Raw genomic sequence first — 22,939 nt, forward strand, 5'->3', positions numbered from 1 at the left:
AGTTGGCCCTAACATATAGCAGGCATTTTCTGAGATGAACAGACCAATCAAGACTTTAAGTTTTGGTTTGCAAAAGCTTTATTTCTAAATATACATGTGATTTTAACAAATACTTTTAATAAGCAAAATTAACAGTGTTACTAAAGGACAATCAACAATATAAGATAAAGTGCCAAAGTGTTTGAACAAATGTATGCTGGAAAAAACAATGGCTTTATTTTTTATTTTTATTTTTTTAAGTTTATTTTTGACAAAGAGAGCACACGTGCGCACAGGAGGGGCAGGGAGAGAGGGAGACAGAGAATCCCAAGCAGGCTCTGCACCCTCAGCAAAGAGCCCAGTGTGGGGCTGGAACTCACAAAACATGAGACCATGACCCTGGTCGAAATCAAGAGAGTCAGACATTTAACCGACTGCAACACCCACGTGCCCAAACAAAGGGTTTATGTTTTAAAAAGCACGACGATACCTATTTACTATTTGCCTCTGTTCAAGTTCTCAAAATGGCAAGATTGCCTTCCGGTATATACCACGGGAGCCAAGTTTCCAAACAGATTTACTTTTAAAAGTTTAGCAATTAGGTTCAGGTGACTTATGAAAATAATTCAGGAGACCAACTGCTTTTAGTCTCAGGCACAGAAGGTGGCCAATTTTTTGAAAACGGAAGGCAACATTTGACTTCTGAACAAGAATCAAGTCCCAAAACTGACTCTTTGCAAAACCAGTCTGAACTTGTGTTAAGAGTTTTCTGTTTTGTTACTCCTGCTGTAAACATGTTCTTTAACTCCTTTTTAATTAAACATTTTTCAATTCTTCGTTTGACACATTTCAGTTTCTTTCTCGGTGGTTCTTTTTGATCAGGAGAATCACAGGCAGCAGAGCATTTCCTTAGACTCAAGGCTTGGAATCCAAGCATTTCTGAAGGAAATACTTTTTTAGTGGTAGGAGGGACCCATTCATCTTCAGTTTCAAGACACTCAGCAAAAGGACTATTGTTGAAAACCTCTGGTTGTGGAATACCAGATATAACAGGGCTTCTGGATTTCTGGCTCAGCGTCCTTACATTGTTTGGACAGCTAGGGGTGGCTTGCTGTGCATCATTTTCAGAGGAAATCTTTCTTTTTTTATAGTTACCATCAAGATCCAAATAAAGGTCAGGTAAGTTTTTGAAAGCTCCTTTCATCCCATGAATTCTTGTTTGGTGGAATCCTGCAACTGGAGTTGACTGTGAACATGGAACAAAATCTTGGCTATCTACAAAATCATATTCTGAATCTGACTGACAATGAGCTGGAGAAGAGCATGTTCTTGGACACAGAGTGGCAGACATACTTTGCAAAGACAATTTTTGTGAAAACTGGCTGGAATTCTCAGGGAGTGATCTCATTAGAAAATCAGATTCTATATGATGACTTTCTGCCAAAGATTTTCCCCACTGTAACAAAATATGCTGTGACTTTTTCGTAATTTCTGTTGTGATGTCCATTTCTTTAGCACTATCATCAAAGAGATCAGCAGAAGCATCGTAGCTACCTTCGTGACCAGTAGAATAGTTCTGTGTTAAGTTATTATTGATATGTCTACCAGGCATTTCTTTCAGTGTAATTGTAGTTGTATCTGGACTACAGCCAAGAGCTTCTGAAGGATACGTAAGTTTCCTGCAAATTGCAAAACTGTCATCTTGGTTCTTTGGCCATCTACAATGTTGTTTATTTTCTAAGTTACAAAGCTCAGAAACATCATTATATCTCCTAGAACCCAAAGCTACCAACTTTTCACTCATTTCTGAAAGTGATTTTTCTCCACACCTATTGAAGTATTTGCTACTGAGACAAGAATGGTCACTCTCTGAAGTAGTGAGCTTAAGTGAAATTTCAGCCCTATGTAGTGGAATTCTGGTAGACTTCAGAGTAACTGTTGTTCCTAAACTTTTTGAAGATGGAAACAGAGCTGAGAGATAAGCATTTGATGGAAAATATTCAGAAATATCACTTCCATTACTATTTATAGAGACAACCTCTGCTGTGTTATTTAACTGTGACTCCTTTTGAACACAAGGACTTGAATTTGCTTCACAGTTGGAAAAGAAGTTATCTTTGCTACAGCTTGCCTTGACTGTTGCTTGTGATGATCTTAAAGCTACAGGTGGTGTATGCAAGGCTCCAGTTCTCTGGGAAGCCACAGATAACCTGACGTGGTCTGCCTGTAATCTATCGATATTATCTAGATGACATTTCCTATTACTGGCATGTGTCTGAGTTGTAGCAATTTCACTTTCGATAACTGCCAGGAACTCGTTCAGGCTTTCAGAGAATGGCAGATCATCCCAAATCTCAGTGTCACAGTCCTGGGAACCAATAGCTATTTCTTCAAGTCTGAGTGATGAAGGTGTACAACATGTAGATCTCTTCTGAAGACTAGGGGGGTTATCTAAATCAAGATACTGGTCACATGTTAGCTCATGCTGGGAATATTGATTTTTAATTTCCACTGCACTGTGGAAGGATTTTTTATTATTTGACTCCAGGAGCTCTCGCATTTTTAAAGGGAAAAAATTAGAGTCCACAATTCCGATTTCATGACTGCTATGGACTACACTGGGCTGATAGGCTTGCAAGACAAGTTCTTCATCCAACTTCTGGGCTGTACTCTTTTTATCCATGTATGAAACAAGGCTCCAAGAACCCTGAAAGGCATCATGGCAGCTATGGGAACCAGTGGCCTCGGAAAAAGAGATGCACTTTCTGTTCTGGTAAAGAGTACCAATGGCCTTGCTTTCTTCTGAAGCTGAAAAATCATCACCTGTTAGGTGTGAAAGTGTGTAAGTGAGTTCAAGTGATGCCTGCCAGAATCTTGAAAAACTATCTCTGCCATGGGACTTGAAGAAACCAGAACTGCTGTCAGGGCCACATATGCTGCTGAGATCACTATTTGTGTGTTCTAAAGCAAGTAAGTGGCTATTTGGTGCCTGGGAGCCATCATGAAGTTTCCTGAAATGAGAAAGCTGCAAAAGCTGATGGAAGTAGTCAATGACAGTGAAGCCTGCAACACCTGGGTCTGGTAGAACAATCTGGCAAGCTATTAGTGCTCTTACTTCTCTCTTGTGGTCAGAACGTTGCTTTAAGAAGTTATTGGAATCTGAACCTCGTCCATGTTGGTTTCCAAAATTCTGTCAAAGTAAATGAAGTTAAATGAGAATACACATTTTTTCCTTTGACTCAAAGGTGAAACAGGGACTTAACAGATTAAAACAGACACAATTACATCTCCTACTCCTATAGTTTTAATTTCTGTAGTGTTATAGGTAGAGAAGCATAAGTAATAGAAATAAACCTTGGAGTAAAGAGACTGGTTCTAACATTTACTAGGGTTGGGGCTTAGGACAAATTATTTAACGTCTCTGAATCTTAGTTTTCTCATGTATAAATTAAGGATAAATATGCAGGACTACTGTATTATCAATAATACTTGGAAAACTATAGTGCTTAGCAAATAGTAGTTGCTCAATAAATAGTGCCTACTATTATATTTCTCATTAGTGTCCATAAACTTCGAATGTTTAAGGAAGTGTTCCCACTCATAAAGAAGAAAAAAAAAAAAAAGGAAGAAGAAGAGAGGCACTTGGTGGTGCAGTTGGTTTAGAGCCTGACTTTTGATTTTGGTTAACGATCTTACAGTTCGTGAATTTGAGCCCCACATCATCTCTGCACTGACAACGCAGAGCCTGCGTGGGATTCTCTCTCTCTGCCCCTCCCTCACTTATGTCCCTTCCTCCCTGCCCCCAACCCCGCCAAGATAAATAAACTTTAATAAAAAAAAAAAATAAGAAAAAGAACAAGAACCATCTAAGACTTTAACAGGAAAAAAAAAGCTCCGTAACTCCTAATTTACTGCTTTGAGTTTTTCTCACTGTTCAGCTATGGAATGCTCTATTCCCACTTGTGAAACCCTGAATCCAGTGTGGGCAAAATTTCCATTTGTTTCCTTTAGCATAGAGGAGACAGAAAATGATTATTCCTTTAGAGTCAGTATATTCTTGTAACTTCTACATCACTTTTGTAATTCTTTAAGGCCATCCTTCCCACTGATCCTTAAAGTAACCAATATTCAGATGCTTTGCTTTCCATGTTCGTTCCCTCCTTCTTTTACAGCTGATAGAATCAAAAAGCTAAAAGAGTTGATACAAATTTTACTACAGAATTTAAACAAAATTTGGAGATGAAATAAACACCGAATATCAAAACAAAATTATGTATTCTGAATTTAAAATAAATTTGGATTTTTAAAGCTCTGAAATCTTTGAACTGGGCTCTTCTGACTTTTGAAAGAGGAAGTTGTCACATTGGTGTTTTAACAGATCATGTATAACCTATTTTTTATACATTTAAAATGTTATAGACTCTCACATTTATGACTCCTAAAAACTACTCAGAAAAGTCAAATCATTTATTACAATGGAAATGTTAAAGGAATACTAAAAAGAAAGCTAGTTTCAATTACCGTCACTCCAAAAATAAAGCTTTGTCCAATGAAGCAAATTTCAACTGCTTTAGTTAATAGGTTCTGAATTGCATCACTGTCCAGTGTTTCTGAAATTTCATTATGGTCCTGAATGTACCTTGATTGGAAAGAAAATTAAAGATGTGAAGAGAAAAAATTTGAAATTTTAACTTGCCATAAAGAAAATACAATTAGTTTGAAAATGCAGTATAACCTTTTCAGTTACATGTAGGAAAAAAGTGTCTTTAAAAATAAGGCATTTTGCTCCCTCTCTAGTGTCCCATAGCCTAGAAAGCCAAAAACTATCAAGTGTATTATAAAGTAGATGCCTTCCTAGTAATCAGGCCCAGTATTTATTCCAAAAGTGGCTGTAGGAGTAGTAATGGAATCTCTAGCCCTTGTCCTCAAAGCAGAGGCAATTCTTTTCTCTTCCCTGGCAATGCAGTTTGCTCTCAACTATAAGGAAATAGAGATTTCTTCTGTCAGGGGATTGGGGGAGGAGGGTAGAAGACTGAAGGGAAGAAAAAGTTTTAATTGCTTATATATATCTTTCATACGTCTCAGGACATCTTATTAGGTCAAACTATGCAGATGAAGACACAAGGTAAGTGAGAGGAACAACATTTCTACCTCTGATATGCAAATATTCCCTCAATAGCTTCTTCAACCTCAAGGGACTTTAGCCACTTCAATAGTTTGAAATGGTTTGAAACAATTTACTTTCTTATTTCGTATTTCTCCAATCTGGATTGGACTATTGTAAATTAATACTTTAACTACAGTTCAGTTGGTCTAACTAAAAGGAGCCTAGTTTAACATCACAATGTGTAATCAGAAAATAAATACCTTTCTATTTCTTTGATTATCTTTTAAAGGAACTGATGATCTGAGGTCAAGCTATCATATTTTAACTAAATGCATACTATCTTAAAAACATGTATCTTCAAATTCTATTGGTATACTAAATGAGTAGCTAGGAAAAAAAAAAGCTTTAAATATTCTTACCTGTGCAAAGCAGTGGCTGTAAGACCAAAAAATGCATCTAAGCAGCTCCCAAATACAGTAATGCCAAACAATTTGCTTGATTCTGCAACTTTTAAGGAAAGTTTGTATCTGTAACTGGCATTTTCAGCTTTACCAGTGGAGCCACATTTTGGACAATTAGACCTGAAAGAGTGGAGGAAATAAAAAAGGATAGAGATGTTCATTAATTTTTTTTTATATTACAGGAAACAAATCTGGAAAAGATTAAAAATAATATTGTGTGTACAAATGTACTTATATAACTTATATCCTTCTTAAACAATTTCAACCAACATCTTTTGAATCTCTATTCGTAACAACTACTTTTACGATTTAAGTAGCACCAAATTGATAGAAACCTGAAGAAAAACTGTGTGAGAGGAGAAAGTGGAAAAAGAGGGAGAGAGAGTGAGAGGGAAAGGAGAAAGGGAGGAACAGATAGATTTTCTTATTGGGTAAATTATCATTAACAAATCGAGGCATATAATAAACAGTCTAGAATTGGGAGGCAAAGTAAACATTAATGAAGTGAACACCACACCAACCGAATACCTGATGTTTAATGTCTATCTTTTATTAAGAAAACAGTATCTGTGAAGAGAATAATGAACAATCTTGAAATATTTAAAAAATCTTGATACACAAAGTACCTAGTTCCATGGTCAACTGTAACTCTACTGTTATGTACTAGCAGTCAGGTCTTGGGATAGTTACTAAATCCCTTAAAACCTTGATTTTCTAATCTGTAAAAATGGGGTTGAAGAATAAAATGAGACAAAATCTAAGAAAAGAAAGTAAAGAAAGGATCTAGTACAGATCTTGCCAAATTAGTAACTATTGGTCTGCTTCTTCCTCATAGTTATATTAAATACTGTGATGATTACTGTCAACTCTACTTACTGTTTCCCTCCTTTCTAGTTGTTTGCAAGGTCTTACAACTGTGATAGCCATCTTTCAGGTTCTTAAATTTAGCAAAATAACCCCTTAGTACATCTTATGGTAGTTGTTAATCCTAGGACTTTATTTTTGTCTCGTGTCCCTAATGATCTGGCTTCAAAATGAGTGGTAAAATGCAAATAGAGAATAATGTTAGAGATGGTTGTATAATTGATGGTTGCCAGATAGCCACTAGGGGGAGCTTAAAATCCATAGTTCACAAGGTGACTATTTTGAACAGAGGTTAATCCTTTCTATAAGAAGTTACTGATTCATAATCACTAGATCTGTGCTAATTATTATCTTTTTGCCACACTGAAAATGGCTCTGTGCTAATCCATTCATCTAACCTTACCCTTATATATTAATAATGCATTTGGGTCTAATGTAAAAACTATTAGTAAATCTTAGAAAAATATGCATCAGCATTTTGCAGTTTACAAACTAAAGTGGGGGCCCTAGAGCCTACCTACTAATCAACCCTGGCCACTACTGCTTCTCTAATTCCTACTTCCCTCTAGAAGCACCTCCTACATGGAGAATGCAATTTGAAAATCATCACTGCTCTAATTTTGAAGGTTAAAAAAAGAAAAAAGTTAACTCCATAGGACACAAACACCTGTTTTGTTTGCTGTTGCTAAAGATTTGAGGTTCAATAAAATTCTTAGGGAGCAGACCTTTTGCTTTTCATTGTCTCTAAAATGTGTAAAGGCTAGAGTATAGAATTCTTCTGTCATAAATTTGCTCTTCTGTAACCGTGGGGAAATGAGAGAAATCTTCCTTCCTTCCTTCCTTCCTTCCTTCCTTCCTTCCTCCCTCCCTCCCTCCCTCCCTTCTTCCTTTCTCGTTCTTTCTTTCTTTCTGAATGTGGAAGCAGGGCAGAGGGAGAGAAAGAATCTTAAGCAGGCTCCATGTTCAGTATGGAGCCAATCACGGGGCGGGGTCCCATGACCCTGGGATCATGACTTGAGCCAAAATCAAGAGTTGGATGCTCAACCAACTCAGCCATCCAGGTGCCCCAAGAGGGTGAGGAATTTGTTTCCTGTGTTGGCTTACAAATGATTTCAAGTAAGAAAAAAGGGAAGCAGAAGTAACAGTAGAAAAGATACACACTGGAAATCACAGGGATGTATTTTTTATATAATGTCAATATAATATATAGAGACAATAGGTTATATTTCTGTGGACTATAGTTCTACATGCAAGGACAATTGCTGTGGGTTTTATGTACCGAAACAGTTCAGTCAGAGCTCCCTTACCAGGGCATCTTAAGCTCTGGAAGGGGGTCAGTGATGTCATTCTGGATACATATTCCACTGCTAATTTGAAGGTAACTTGGTAATTAGGAATATAGCCAGTAGTCATGTTGTTTAGGCTTGAATATGTTTCTGCCACTAACTAGATAGCTGTGTTATTTGGGGCAAGTTATTTAACTTTTCTAAGCTTTAATTTTTCTCCTCTGAAGGCTGGCATTAACAATAGCATCACCTCATAGGGCTGGTGTATTAAAAAATATAATGCTTACAAAGCTCCTAGCAAAGTACTTACGTGTATGGTAAATGTTTGTTAATGTTATCTATTATTATTACCAGACTCAAGAGGGAACAATGGCACTACTGTTCAACCTAAATTTTTGAGGCAGATTACCTTTAAAAAAAATTTTACTGTTTATTTTTGAGAAAGAGTGCAAACAGGGGGAGGGGCAGAGAGAGGGTGAGACAAAGAACCGAAAGCAGGCTCCAGGCCAAGCTGTTAGCACAGAGCCCACCATGGGGCTCAAACTTGTGAACCATGAGATCATGACCTGAGGTAAAGTTGACTGAACCACCCAGGTGCCCTGAGGCAGATTATCTTTAAAATAAATGACTTGGTAAAAAAACACACCCCAAAACCAGTTTTAAAAATATTCCACATGTATAGACTACTGATTATGTAGCACACAATGTCCTAATAAGCATTTCATGTATCTTAACTCATTATATCCTTTATAACAACCCAATGAGGCAGATATTACCTTCCCCATTTTGAGGCCCAGATAATTCAAGTGACTTGCCCAAGGCTACAGTTTCAAGTGGCAGGGTTGGGAGTTTGGCTCCTGAAAAGGCAGTTTGGCTCCAGAGAATTATGCTTTTTAATCACCATAACATACTGCAATACGTAAAATGTACCTATAGAAACTATCATATTGTCATTCATTCATTCAACAAACGTTTTTGTGCTTTTGTTATAAACTAGACCTTGGCCTGGATGCTGAGGATTTAATGATGAATACCACAAGTGGGGTTGTTCTGAGTTTATAAATGCATACCTGAGAGAATGGCTCAATAAAAGAACAAGTGATAAGGGGATCTTCTGGAAAGATCCCTTAAAGTCTAGATGGTTGTTGGAACTGCTAATCCTTCCCCATTGAATGCTAACTAGACAGACTATTTAAGAATATTGCTGGGGGCGGAGTGGGGGTGGCGTTTGGGGGCTCAGTCGATTGAGCAGGAGCATCGGACTTCCACTCAGGTCATGATCTTATGATTCAGGGCCCCTGTCCAGCTCTGTGCTGAGTGCTGAGCCTGGAGCTTGCTTTGGATTCTATAGCTCCCTCTCTCTCTGCCCCTCCCCTACTCACGCTCTCTCTCTCAAAAATAAATAATCATTAAAAAAAAATTAAAAAAAAGAATATTGCTGGCATACTATTCTTCCATACTACTAAGTACTTACTATATATCCTCTTCGCAGAAAAGAAAGTGTTCTTAAAAAACTCCAACCCTAACCCTTACTTGTACTTTAAAAATCAAAGAATCTTAGACTCTCAGGTATAATTGGCCTGTATCTCAGGACCACAATAAAGTATTATGTGTCAAGCACCATTCAAGCTGCTGAAAGGTAGAGATTTCTAACAGTCTCTGTTCTCAAGGAATTTATTTAAAAAAATAATCTAGGTATAATGCAAAAATAAACAAACAATAAGGAAACAAAGAAAAAAACCCTATTTCTAGGGATATTCCAGAAGTGGACTAAATTTTCATCAGGATTGAGATGTACTCTCAAGAAGTTATTTTTCTCCTCTAAAGTAGAACCAATCCAAGAAAATCTTATGTCCTGGTACGGTGAATTTTTTCAAAAGAACTTATTATAACTAACTTTTATGTAATCTAGTCCTATAACTTATTTTTTTTTTAATGTTTATTTACTTATTTTGAGAGAGAGAGAGAGAGAGAGAATGAGAGTTAGTGAGCTGGGGAGGGGCAGCTGTCAGCTCAGAGCCTGATGCAGGGCTCGATCTCACAAACTGTGAGATCATGACCTAAGCCGAGATCAAGAATCAGACACTCAACTCACTGAGCCACCCAGACGCCCCATAGTCCCACAATTTATTAAACAAAAGTACAATTCTGTCTGTAGGCACTTTCACCTTTAGTACATTGGGCAGGCTTTTCTCTGGAATGAATTCTCTGACGATTAAGGAGCTCTGAACTCCACCTAAAAGCTTTCCCACATTTTTTACATAAAAAAGGTTTCTTTCCACTGTGGAGTCTCAGATACTGACTTAGATATGAATTCTGACTGAAGGTCTTCCTACACTCATTACACTCATAGGACTTTGATATGCCCAAATTCGAAAGACCCCCAAGAACAAACCACCAGAGTCCAGAGTCAAAGCCAAGCGGCAAGGGTCGTTTATTGCAGGTTTGAACCCGGACCTCCGCGCACTCGTTACTGGTGACGCTAAGAGGTCACGAGCGAGGAGGATCTTACAGCTTCTTTTATAGACAGGCACAAACAAGTTAGGGATTTTTCGCGGTTACAGAGCTGTTATTGGTTGTCATTTAAATTTGAACACTCAGCAGAACTTGATTGGTTCCCGCCTTTAGGTCAGACCACAACCGGGCACGCCCTGGCTGGTTCCGGGAAGGCGGGGGGGGGGGGGGGGGGGGGGGGGGGGGGGGGGGGCGGGTCTTTTCTTTGCAGTTGAGGGTACACCTGGTAATTTTTCTCTTAGTCTCTCAACATCTCCCCTGAATGAAACCTCCGATGCCAAAGAAGATGAGCACTCCACCGGAAGGACTTCCTACACTCATTACATTTGTAGGGTTTCCTCTTGTATGAATTCTCTGATGTTGAATGAGGTTTGACTTCTGGTTGAAGGTTTTCCCACAGTTGCTACACTTACAGCATTTTTCTCCAGAATGAATTGTCTCATGGATATACGGTGTGAGTGATAAATGAAGACTTTACCACATTCACTACATTTACGGTCTTCCCTGTGGGAGTTTTCTTATGAGTGAAAATCATCTGCCTGAAGCATTTCTCCTGGACAGGGGACCGCCTTGTTCTCTCCACTTCGGGATTTCTCTGTTGCTGCTCTAAAGTGCTCTGAACTTCAGAGGTAGCTTCAAAAGTAGAGGTGTCAGTGGTGAGTTTTTCTGAGAACACCTGTGATTCTACTTTGTAATGAGTGGTTGTGGCAGTGATCCTTTGTCCCTGGACTGTGTGTCATCTTCACTCATTGGGAAAGGCCAAGTCTCCTGAGATTCACACTGGAACTGGGTCTCCTTAGACTGGAGTTGGATGCTTGGTGCCTCCTGGGCTGCTCCCAGAGGTGCCTTCTCCTCCCATGGGTCTTCTTGTACAGGTCCATGTGTAGGGCCTAGGATCTGGAGGTGATCAGGCACCACCTGGTTTATGTGGAACCAAAACTTCCAAGAGACCATCCTCAGAGTAAGCCCAAGGGGAAGGAAGAGTAGCTTGAATCTTGTTCAGGGCTTTGAAGGCAGAAAAGACACACAGAAACACACACCAACTGCTCCACCTGGCCTGAGAGAGATCTGAACTTGGCAACTCCCCCTCTACTATTGCTTCTCTGTCCAGCCTAAAGACCAATGCTCTGGCTCCCCTAATGGATCACATGTCCCCTTCTCACCTATAGTCCTGGTTCACCAAGTCCTTTCTGTAAATGCTCTAGCACAGTTAGTTTCCTTTCCACTTTTGGGATGGTTTCTGGTATGATGGATGTAAACCTTACTTGCCCTTGAGTCGTAGGAAATCTATAGTGTACACATGTATTTCCTCTCATGCTTACAGACTTTACTTTTTTTTTTTTTAAGTTTATTTATTTATTTTGAGACAGAGAGAGAGAGCAGAAGGGAAGGGACAGAGGTGGCGGCAAAAGAGAGGATCCTAAGCAAGCTCCATGCTGTCAGTGCAGAGCCTGACACAGGGGTTGAAATCATGAACCGTGAGATTATTACCTGAGCCAAAGTCAAGAGTCGACGCTTAACAGACTGAACCACCCAGGGCGCCGCCACAGGCTTTATTTTTACCTTTTGGAGACCAGGATTAGTCGAGAGAAGCACTTCTGACATGATGGATAGATAAAACTGGAATTCTGGAGAGCAAGAACTGAGGCAAGAAGAAATCTTCTCCCTCCATTCATGTGTTCTTACTGTGTCCTACAAAACAAAATATCCATGGGATGATTGGCAAATCTTTAACTGTACGTACATAATTCATCTCTTAGGAAAACAACTTAGCCTCCACTGTAAAGCAAATAGATAGATGGCTTTTGTGGTTAAGTGCCAATGTATTGGAAAACTCATTTTATTTGTCTGCCTAATTAAAACTATTATAGTAAGAAAACAAGATTTAAAACAAAGTAGCTCAAACAAATATTCTGTTTTTTAATAAATGCTGCATCCCAGTAACCAGGAAAGATATCATTTAGACCTTTTCACATATTTAAAAGAGCTATAAGAGCTTGTTTCTTCAATTAATAGGAAGGAACTTAAAGAAACTTACATGATTCTTTTAAAGATTCTAAATTGGTAAATGGTTCTTTTTGGCTGAAAAAAAAATCGCCTTATTAGATTTCGGTATATATATTTTACACAGCCTAATGAAAAAAAAAAGATAATTCTGATTCTGCAAACAGAAAAATAAAAATGTTACATGGTCAAGAGAGTACAAAGTACTTTAAGATCCTTGTATAAAACACTCAGAGAAGCAGAACAGTAAAATAGCAATGGTCTCCTCTTTTTAAAAATTCAAATGTTGGTTTATCAAAAATTTAAAAATTGATTAGCTTGGGGCCCCTGGGTGGCTCAGCCGGTTGAGCGACTGCCTCTTGATTTTGGCTCAAGTCATGCTCTCGTGGTTCGTGGGATCAAGCCCTGTGTCGGGCTCCACACTGACAGCACAGAGCCTGCTTGGGATTCTCTCTCTCTCAAAATAAATAAACTTAAAAAAAATTTTTTTTAAACGGATTAGCTTATTCAAAGCATGTTTAAGATAGAGTTGCATCAATAAATTTTCATTTGTAAACATATGGCAAAAGGTTTCAATTTCTGAAAATGGGTGGAACTGTTTCTGTGACTGGCATCAGCAAATTCAAACAAAGGGATACTGATTCTATCAATCAAATATTTCTGTGAAAATAAAATCTTGCCATCTAGGCAGTAAGATGAAAACCTGCAAAGATGAAACATAAAGGGGCGCCTGGCTGGCTCAGTCAGTAGAGCATGCAACTTTTGATCTCAGGGTCATGAGTTTGAGCCCCATATCGGGCATGGAGCCTACTTAAAAATAAAAAGATGAAACATAAAGGGATTTATATAAATCACTGACCTATGTTATTAAAGGGAGCATAGAAAAAAGAAAAAATCTAATCCTAATTCTTTGTTGTTAATCCTTGTTTTGGGACCCTTAGGATAACGTGAGCAGTAAGGTTTTATCATAAGCAGATATGTAGTCCCAGATTTGGTTGTCCTCTTAGGTCACAAGGCAATCTCTAAGGGCAAAGTAGAGTAGGTGAATGGGCTACAAGGGGAAGGCAGAAAGGTCACAGAATACTGAATTAGTGCTCTTAACCTCAAGTTCCTTTCCAACACAACAAATGATAGAATGTAAGTCAGCAAAGGCATCTTCCCTCTAAATCTCCTCTAAAATCCAGTTTGGGGTAGAGTGTAACACAGTGGTACACCTATCTGTGAGCTATGGGAGATAAAGGCACAGCTCCCTCCTGAAAAATGTTGTCTCTTACCTGCTTAAAATGATGCTATTTATTTATTTTTTTTTAATTTTTTTTTTTTCAACGTTTATTTATTTTTGCGACAGAGAGAGACAGAGCATGAACGGGGGAGGGGCAGAGAGAGAGGGAGACACAGAATCGGAAACAGGCTCCAGGCTCTGAGCCATCAGCCCAGAGCCTGACATGGGGCTCGAACTCCCGGACCGGGAGATCGTGACCTGGCTGAAGTCGGACGCTTAACCAACTGCGCCACCCAGGCGCCCCAAAATGATGCTATTTAGATTGAAGCCACAGTTCCTTACAATGGTCTATGAGGCTCTTGGTCATTTAGCCTTACCTCCTTGACCTCACCCTGTACCACACTCCCTCTTAATCTCTGCACTTCAGTCCATACTTGCCTTTTTTTGCTCCTCAAACACACCAAACAATTTCTCTTCCCAGAAGCTTCTGAGAAGAGTAATCTGTAACTCTAATGTTACCCCTGAGAGAGCCCCACATTATTTCAAGTAGACTCACCAGCTTTCCTCTTAGCTTCTGTGGCATCACTCATTTTATTCCTTTATAGAACTAATGCTGCTTGTGATATATCCAACCATGAAAATGCATATATTATCTTACTTATTTTTGTTTGTTCTACCCCTACTAGTCTGAAAGTTCCTTGAAGAAAGGGATGTAGTCTAACTTGTGTTCTACTATATATCTCCAGTGCTCAGAATATATTATACTCTCAATATTCTGAATAGAAAACTATAAGCAGAATTTTGCAATTTAAGAAAAAATTTCATGATAGTAGGTATATACAATATAACAGAATTTCCTTTTTCATTTAAAGCTCCATTTAAAAAGCCTTCCTCTGGGGCACCCAGGTGTCTGAGCCGGTTAAGCTTCTGACTATTGATTTCAGCTCTGGTCATTATCTCTTGGTTGGTGGGATAAAGCCCCATGTCAGGCTCTGTGCTGACAGCACGAAGCCTGCTTGGGATTCTCTCTCTGCCCCACTACCCTCCAAATAAATAAACTTAAAAAATACAAAAGGCTTCCCCTTTTAACAAAAAGATGATGGCTTTTCTTTTTTTTCTGCATCTTATACTACTGTACTTCTATAGTCCTACCATCTGTTTTCTTTGTCTACTCTAATCATTTCCATTTGGTTTTATTCTCCCAAATACCTTTTCTCTTGATTCTCTCTCGTTATTTATGTGTCAGTAATCTATGCTTAAAGAGAACACATCCCTTGTTCTCTTCTCAACCCTCCAACATTTCCCTATTACATTTCTCTGCCTTTGCTTCTTTTCATTCTTCCCTCTAAAATGTTCTTTCATTTTCCTGGCTAATGCTTATTCTTCTTTAAGAGTCTTCTCAGGGGCTTTCATCTCCAGGAAGCTTCTCAGGTTAAAGACCCTACTTTTTTCCACATCATAGTAAACTTACCTGTTTAATGTTTTTTTGCTGGAAACCAGTGTAAGTTCTTAGAGGGACCATCTCATTATACACCCAGGGCCAAGCTCAAAAACTGTCAATCTGAACTTCAGCTGTTAACTTTCTTCTTGATGTTTAGCTTTCCTTTACCTAAGCCAGTTTTGCCATATACCACTAAATACACAATTTTACCAAATCACAAAATAATCTTATATTTATATAGAGTGCACAGAATAGTTTCACATATAATACCTTATTTAAAACTTATTTTAATCATCCACATTATATCTTCATTTCCATTGTTCCCCCTTAATTGTGGTCAAATTATGAGCAGAGACTATCTTCTTTAGGGCTCTAAAATAGAATTTTAGGGGCACTTAGGTGGCTCAGTCAATTAAGGGTCTGACTGGATTTTGGTTCAGGTCACTACCTCATGGTAAGATTGAGCTCTGCAATGGGTGCGGGGCTTGCTTAAGATTCTCTCCCTCTTCCTTTGCCCCTCCCTCGCTCACGCTCTCCCTCAAAAAAATTCTAGACATAAAAAAAGATTCTCTGGGTTCGCTGGGTGGCTCAGTTGGTGAAGTGTCCAACTTCAGCTCAGGTCATGACCTCATGATTCATGAGTTCAAGCCCCACATTGGACTCAGTGCTGATAGTGCAGGGCCTGCTTGGGATCTTGTCTACCTCTTTCTCTGCCCCTCCCCTGCTCATGCTTGCTCTTTTTCAAAATAAATAAACTTAAAAAAAAAAAAAAAGAAAGAAAAAGATTCTTTCTCTCACAAAAAAGTAAAACAAAATATTGTACCACAACTATATGGGCATTCATCAGATCATATTCTTAGACAAACTGTTATCAAATTCAAACCTTAGGAAATAGAATAAACCTTAAAAGATAACTAACTAGGAAGCTGTGCTATTGTAGGGAAAACAATGAAAAGATGTTTACTGTCTAATTGGGCAGACAGCTCACCAACAAATGAAAAACACAAGCAGAAATATTTGGGTTATTTCTAAATTCACTGTGCAAGCACTAATTGCTAGATTTTAAAAGTAAAATTGATTAAATTATATTTATGTAAGGGTTTATTGCCCTCTAGTGGATCAAATAAGTATGTCTAAAAAACTACAGTATTTACAAATTACTGGCAAAATGAAAAAGGTCATTAAACTATTTTTACTATTTATGTTTCACCTGGTAAACTTCAGAAATGGAAAGAAGGCTTCTCATTAATTGTCTGGTGGACAAAAATGCATTAAGATCCTTTCAGGCAGTCACTGTTAGTTATTCCTTTTGCTGTTTTTATAGTATTTCCTTCAGGACACTTGTTATCTAGTTGGTTTTAGCTCTCTACTGTCTGGCTTGTAGTGTGGTAAATTCACGTTTGACAGAGAACTGAATGAAGCATCAGGAATAAGTATATACTAAAGTTATGAAACCTTATGATAGACTTGGGAACAATTTCATATTTAGTACCTCTTGCTTTTGATAAGGATGGTGATATAGCGTTACAGTTCTTTCAGCTCTAGCACAGCCAGAAAACCATATTCCAATACATATTATCAATTTTTTATTGTGCAGCTGCTAAATACCAGGTACTGCGGATAATATAAGTGATGGGCAAAACAGACAATAATCACATAAAAAATTTAACTGAATTTTAACATAGTAAACTCTATAAAAAAAACTAGGGGCTCCTGGGTCACTTGGTTAAGCATCTGACTCTTGATGTTGGCTCAGGTCATGATCCCAGGGCTGTAGGTTCAAGCCCTGCATTGTCCTCCTCACTGAACGTGAAGCCTGCTTGGGATTTTCTCACTCTCTCTCTCTCTCTCTCTCCCCTGCTCACATGCTCCTTCTCTTAAAAAAAAAAAAAAAAGTACATAATGCTATGAGAAAATATAACAAGGAGACTTTTCTAGTCTTAGCTTGGAGGAGTGGGGAGAAAGGAAAATAGGCAAACACATAATCTTTGTTTGAAAAGTATTTTGGGGGCACCTGGGTGCATCAATCAGTAAAGTGGCCGACTCTTGATTTTGGCTCAGGTCATGACATCATGGTTAGTGGGATCAAGCCCCACACTGGGCTCCACAGTAACAGTGTAGAACCTGCTTGGGATTCTCACTAGCCTGTCTGCCACTCATGTGCACTTGCATGCTCTCTCTCTGAAAATAAACTTAAAAAAAAAAAAAAAGGTATTTTGAAAATGCATTACATTTATACTTTTAAAAACCAATAAATATAAAAAAACACTAGGTAGGGAACTCAGCAATAACATATAAAGCAAATCTTGGGTCCTCTCAATCTCTCATACATAAAAGTAGAAACAAGGAGGGGTGCCTGGGTGGTTCATCTATTGAGAATCCGACTCCTGGTTTCAGCTTAGGTCATGATCTTGTGGTTCGTTGCCTTGAGCCCTGAGTTGGGCTCCGTGCTGGCAATTCAGAGCCTGCTTGGATCCCCTCTCTCTCCCTCTCTCTGCCCCTCCCCTTTATATTTGTGTGTGTGCTTGCACACTCTCTATCTCTCTCAAAATAAATAAAGAAACTTTATAAAAATGCTCTGGAATACCTGCTTTCTTTCTTTCTAGTCAAGCTATATGAGAATATGAACCATATCCAAACGTGCTTTACTAATTTGCCATGAAAAATTATAATCACAGGGGACACATCTTAAGCCCGTATTTTCTTTTGGGTATAACTGTATGTCAAGCCAAATTATAAAGAGAAAGTTGCTTGAAGAGGGGGCATTACGTGAATCAAATATTTTAATGGAATCAGGCTAATACAGCTGATGAATCTTTTTCACACGAGAGATGGTTTTGACAATGGGCCCAGATACATAAATCATTGATTACCATCCATTTTCATACTAGCCAAGTGGTTCTCAAACTTTAGTGTGCCTCAAAATCACCTAGAAGGCCTAATAAAATGGACTTCTGGGACCCAATTTGAGTTTGACTCAGTAAATCTGGGAGGAGGACCAGAGAATTTGTATGTCTCACAAGTTCTCAGATAATGTTTATGCTGCCTAGGCTTGAAAATCACTGGCTAGCCACTGAGGCCATCGGATAGTGAACAACACTTGTGATTAACATGGTTATAGTTAAATCGTAAAGCCTGAGAGCATTACAGTATCTTTCATATTACTTTGTAAATCTTTGCTCTAATCTATTATCTGGGGACCCTTCAGCTTACCTCCTTCACTATCAATTTCCTAGAAAGCAGCTTAATATGAAAAACGATGCCCCTAGCCCCTACATACACACACACACTAACATACTTTTTTTTCTCCTCTGGGCTAACCTAGAAAATCAGAATAATTTTTTTAAACATGTTTATGTATTTTTGAGAGAGAAAGAGCACACAAGCACACAAGGGGCAGAGAGAGAGGGAGACAGAGGATCTGAAGTGGGCTCTGCGCTGAGAGCAGAGCCCAAAGCAGGACTCATGCTCACAAACCTCAAGATCATGACCTCAGCCGAAGTCAGATGCTTAACTAAGTCACCCAGGTGCCCCTACAGTAATTCTTATTAAATGTTAGATCTTGGAGAAAAATTTAAGTGTTTAATATTGCTGGGCACACAAATTCCTGTCTCATTCAAGGTCCTTTTACCTAGACTAAGAATCAAATTGACATGAGACTGGTTAACAAGAAATCAAATTTAATACACGCATACGTACAGGAATCCACAGACATGGAAATTCCAAAGACAGTCAAGCAAAATGAGGTATACTGTTTATGTTATCCTGAACTAAGGAGAAGTGGGTAGAGGAAGTACAAAGCTTTTCCTGAATCTGCTAGATTTTGATTGTTTTTTAACTCAAAAGAATCTTCATGTCAAAGAGGCCCATCATGGGGCAGCTTCCATACTCCCCAAACTGTTCTTGCTTTGCAAGAAAACCTGTCACTTTGCTGCTCTCAGATTTCCTGTTTCATACTATATAGGCCAAGAGGCCTCACCTAAGGGAAGGGTGGCTATTTTGAGCTGTTTACTTAAAACTATCTAAAGGTCACCCCCAAGGGTACATTGTCTAATTTTTCTAAAAGTAGTCATAACAAATCCTTGAGAAATGATTTACTGACAGTAACATGAAAATTCTAGAAAGGGATAAGAGAAGGCAGGAGACGGAAAATTAAACAAAAAACAAAGAAAGAAAACCTCTTTTGTTTGGAGAAGTATTGGTGAAAAATACTTTTATTAATTTTTTTAAGTTGATTTATTTATTTATTTTGAGAGAGAGAGAGAGAGAGAGAGAGAGAGAGAGAGAAAGAATGCCAAGCAGGTTCAGTGCTGTCAGTATAGAGCCTGATATGGGGCTCGAACTCAGGAACTGTGAGATCAGGACCTGAGCCAAAATCAAGAGTTGGCTGCTTACCTAACTGGACTACTCAGGAGCCCCAGTGAAAAATACTTTAATTTTTTTTTAACATTTATTTATTTTTGAGAGACAGAGAGGCAGAGCGTGAGCAGGGGAGGGGCAAAGAGAGAGGGAGACACAGAATCAGAAGCAGGCTCCAGGCTCCGAGGCTGTCAGCACAGAGCCTGACACAGGGCTCGAACCCACAAACCGTGAGATCATGACGTGAGCCGAAGTCAGACGCTCAACTGACTGAGCCACCCAGGAGCCCCCAAAATACTTTTAAAATACTACCCAAGAGGGGCGGCTGGCTGGCTCATCCATAGAGCATACAACTTTTTTTTTTTAATGTTTTTTTTTTTTTAACTTTTATTTTTATTTTTTTTTCAACGTTTATTTATTTTTGAGACAGAGAGAGACAGAGCATGAATGGGGGAGGGTCAGAGAGAGGGAGACACAGAATCTGAAAGAGGCTCCAGGCTCTGAGCTGTCAGCACAGAGCCTGACGCGGGGCTTGAACTCACAGACCGAGAGATCATGACCTGAGCTGAAGTCGGACGCTTAACCGACTGAGCCACCACCCAGGCGCCCCTAATGTTTATTTTTGATAGCACGCTTGAGTTAGGGAGGGACAGGAACAAGGGAGACAGGATCTGAAGCAGGCTCTGTGCTGACAGCAGCAAGCCCGATGCAGGTCTTGAATTCACAAACTGTGAGATTATGATCTGAGCCAATGCTCACCAACGAGACACTCAGGCACCCCAAGCATGCAACTCTTAATCTCAGGACACCGAGTTCAAGTTCCACACTGGGTATGGGGCCTACTTAAAAGAAAAACCCAAAACAACAACAAAAAACTCAGAACACTACCCAAGAATATCTTAGTACAACATAGTCTGTCTAATGAATTTATGATACATGCAGTACTATTCTAGGGATGGGAAAGGGGACAGTTACAGATAGAAAAGACAGGCTCTAGTGTTCAAGAAATTTATAAGGTACATATAATATCTGCAAGATCCAGATTTCCACATCTCAACAGCTTACCAGAGAGCCAACTATTTTGATATTTCATAGACATCTCAAGTAAAAAAGGTAAAAAAGTTGAATTCTTAGTTTCCCCTCAAACTGCTTTGTAGAAGCTGCTTTTAGACAACAGTCTTGAGCAATGGAACGTAGAGCAAGGCAAAAAGGCGCAGTGACCACCTGGCTGAATACAGACAGGCCCATCAGGTGACCCACCTCAAAATATCCGTAGGCCCTAACAGACCAATGGACCAGTTACCAAAAAAGGGAAAATTCCATTCGAAGCCACACCTCCTCATCTTCTCCCTTTAAAAATGGCCCCCCAACCCCCACTGCCTTGAGACAGATGGTCTCTCCTTTGCTGTCCTGCCCACTGCTCCCTTGTGGTGTATTCAATAAACTTCTATCTCCTTTGTTCTGCCTTGGATGAATCCTTTCACCACCTGCACTGTGCCACCGGCTTCTATGCGATTATCTCCCCACATTTGGGGGCCGCCATCCGATCTGACAGACATCACATTCTTTTCTTACAATTTTCTTCATCTCACCAAATGGTACAACTCTCCAACCACTTAAGTCAGGTCAAATACCTAGGAGTCATCTTTCATTTATTTTTCCCTCAGATCCCACATTATACCCATCAGTGTGTCCTTGGATCTATTTCCATATCTAAAAACCATCATCTACTTTCCCTCCCTTATATTCTGCCACCATCTTAATCCAAACCACCATCACCTGTTTCTGCTGCTGCATTAACCTAACCACGTGATCTGGTCCCTGCCCATCTCTCCAGACTCATCACCTGTTCTTTCTGAATATATTCCAGCAACACTGGTCTTTTCTTAGGTTCTTGAACACTCAAATGCCAAGCTCTTTCCTGCCTCTAGGCCTTTGCACAACCTATTCACTCTGGAATTTTCTTCCTTTTCTCTATTGCGTGGGTGGATCATTCTCACCTTTTAAGCCTTGTAAACTGTCCACTCCTCTGTTAAAAAGAAAATCACAGATCCCAAATGGAGTCACTTAGGCAGAGTCCCCAAACCAGGGCTTAATATCTAAATCTAACTGTAGTTTCAACCTTCCCCAGAAATGTAGTCTTAACTAGTCAGAAAGGAATTTTCCGATCTGTGCCGACATCGGGCTCTCTCCCTCCTACAAAGGTAATCTGTATAAGATTCCTCGCTCTCCCCCCTGAGGGAAAGTAACCTTGCCTGGAACAATCCTTTTTTTTTTTTTTTTTGTAATAATTTTCTTGCCTCACTCTCCTTCCTATAAAAACCTTCCATTTTGTACAACTCTTCAGAGCTCCCTTCTACTTGCTAGATAAGATGCTGCCTGAATCATTTAATAAAGCTAATTCATTTTCAAATTTACTTGGCTGAATTGTTTTTTAAGACCTCAGGGAGGCCTTCCCAGACCAACCTAACTCCATCAGATTCCCCTGTTATCCTTAACTCCCTGCATAAAAGGTTTAAGTTCCATTAGGTGAAGAATCTAACTTCTTTACCATTGTAATCTCAGGGCCTACCAATTCTTGGCAGAGGGAGGCACTTACAACTATCTATGGAATAACTACTGGATATTTTGTGACCCAATCTTGCAGGGCAGTAAAGCCTTCCTGACTGAAAAGTCTTAATAAACTGAGACTTAAAGAAGAGGTAAGAATTGGCTACGTTGGGGATGGGGTTAGAAGAGGTCTGCAGGTGAGATGGGAAGGTGCATTTGAGGAACTCAAAAAAGGCATTTCGTAGGACTGGAGCCTAGAGTGGTGAAAAACAAAGAGAGGTAGGCAAAGGCTAGGTGAGAAGGACCCTGTAAAACATGTGAAGGAGTTCAGACTTAAACCTGAGGGCAAATAGGAAGCAAGGAAACGCTTTAAAGGCGGGGGGGGGGGGGGGGGTGTCCTGATCAGATCTGATTTACATATATCCTGGCAATATGGAGACTGGATTGGAAAGTAACATGATTGAAAGAAGACTCGCTGGGAGGCTGATGACTTAAGTGGCGAGAACTTTAAGGATTTGAGATATTTAAGAGGCTGGTAATGAGTGGCTGGATAGGAGATAAGGAAGGAGTCTAGAAAATTGCCAGTTTCTGGTTTGAGCACAGTGGTCACTTAAGCGAAGCACTCTTCCCTCCAGGCCGTCAAAGAGGTTTGGAAAAGACTCCCTTTCCGTACGTATTACTCGTCATAGCAGCCTGCTAAAACCATATCTCTGAGCACCTCAAAAGCTGGAGTAGTACTTTTCCTCTTCGTATTACCGGTTCCAGACACTCCCCCGTAACTAGCTCGATGGCACAGTAAATGTTGAGTAAACGTTCGCTGAGCGGTTATCAACAGCACTAAAATTTAAATGACCGACCTTTTTACTCTTTACCCTCCCGACCACTGTTTTACGGAAAAGACTAACTCCCGAAGAAACAAAATAGAACGCTGTTAAGTCTCATTTATAACGACAATGAAGGCTTCGTTAGGGGCCTCGTCCTTTGCGCGCCCCGTGACTCTCTCCCCACAGCTCCTCACCTGAGACACAGAACCGAGACCTGCCCGGGCGACGCTCGTTGGCGCAGGCCACCAGGACTCAGCGACCAGCCAAGCGCCTTGAATCGAATCTCCCGCGTCCTTTTCCGCAGGAAGTGACGCTTTGGCCTTGGTCC

At 39.6% G+C, this 22,939-nt stretch overlaps 1 protein-coding gene across 1 annotated transcript; it reads right to left on the bottom strand.

Moving 5' to 3' along the window:
- On the bottom strand, positions 1 to 22,897 carry DDIAS (DNA damage induced apoptosis suppressor). Its single transcript, XM_047878281.1, has 5 exons — positions 22,806 to 22,897; positions 11,775 to 11,903; positions 5,506 to 5,667; positions 4,501 to 4,618; positions 1 to 3,169 (listed from the first exon to the last, which is right to left on the bottom strand). The coding sequence occupies exons 2-5, from the start codon at positions 11,885 to 11,887 to the stop codon at positions 593 to 595; spliced, it is 2,970 nt and encodes a 989-aa protein (XP_047734237.1). The 5' UTR covers positions 11,888 to 11,903; positions 22,806 to 22,897; the 3' UTR covers positions 1 to 592.
- Between the last annotated feature and the right edge of the window lie 42 nt (positions 22,898 to 22,939).

This window comes from Prionailurus viverrinus, chromosome D1 (genome assembly GCF_022837055.1).
Source record: "Prionailurus viverrinus isolate Anna chromosome D1, UM_Priviv_1.0, whole genome shotgun sequence".
NCBI classification, from domain to species: Eukaryota; Metazoa; Chordata; class Mammalia; order Carnivora; family Felidae; genus Prionailurus; species Prionailurus viverrinus.

Bases quoted from the DNA above. Each gene is read 5' to 3' on its own strand.
- DDIAS (XM_047878281.1), bottom strand. From the start codon at position 11,887: ATGAATGGAGGGAGAAGATTTCTTCTTGCCTCAGTTCTTGCTCTCCAG. The intron at 4,619-5,505 runs GTAAGAATATTT...TTTCCAATCAAG, and splicing joins ACAGCCACTGCTTTGCACAG to GTACATTCAGGACCATAATG. The intron at 3,170-4,500 runs GTAATTGAAACT...TTACTTTGACAG, and splicing joins GCTTTATTTTTGGAGTGACG to AATTTTGGAAACCAACATGG.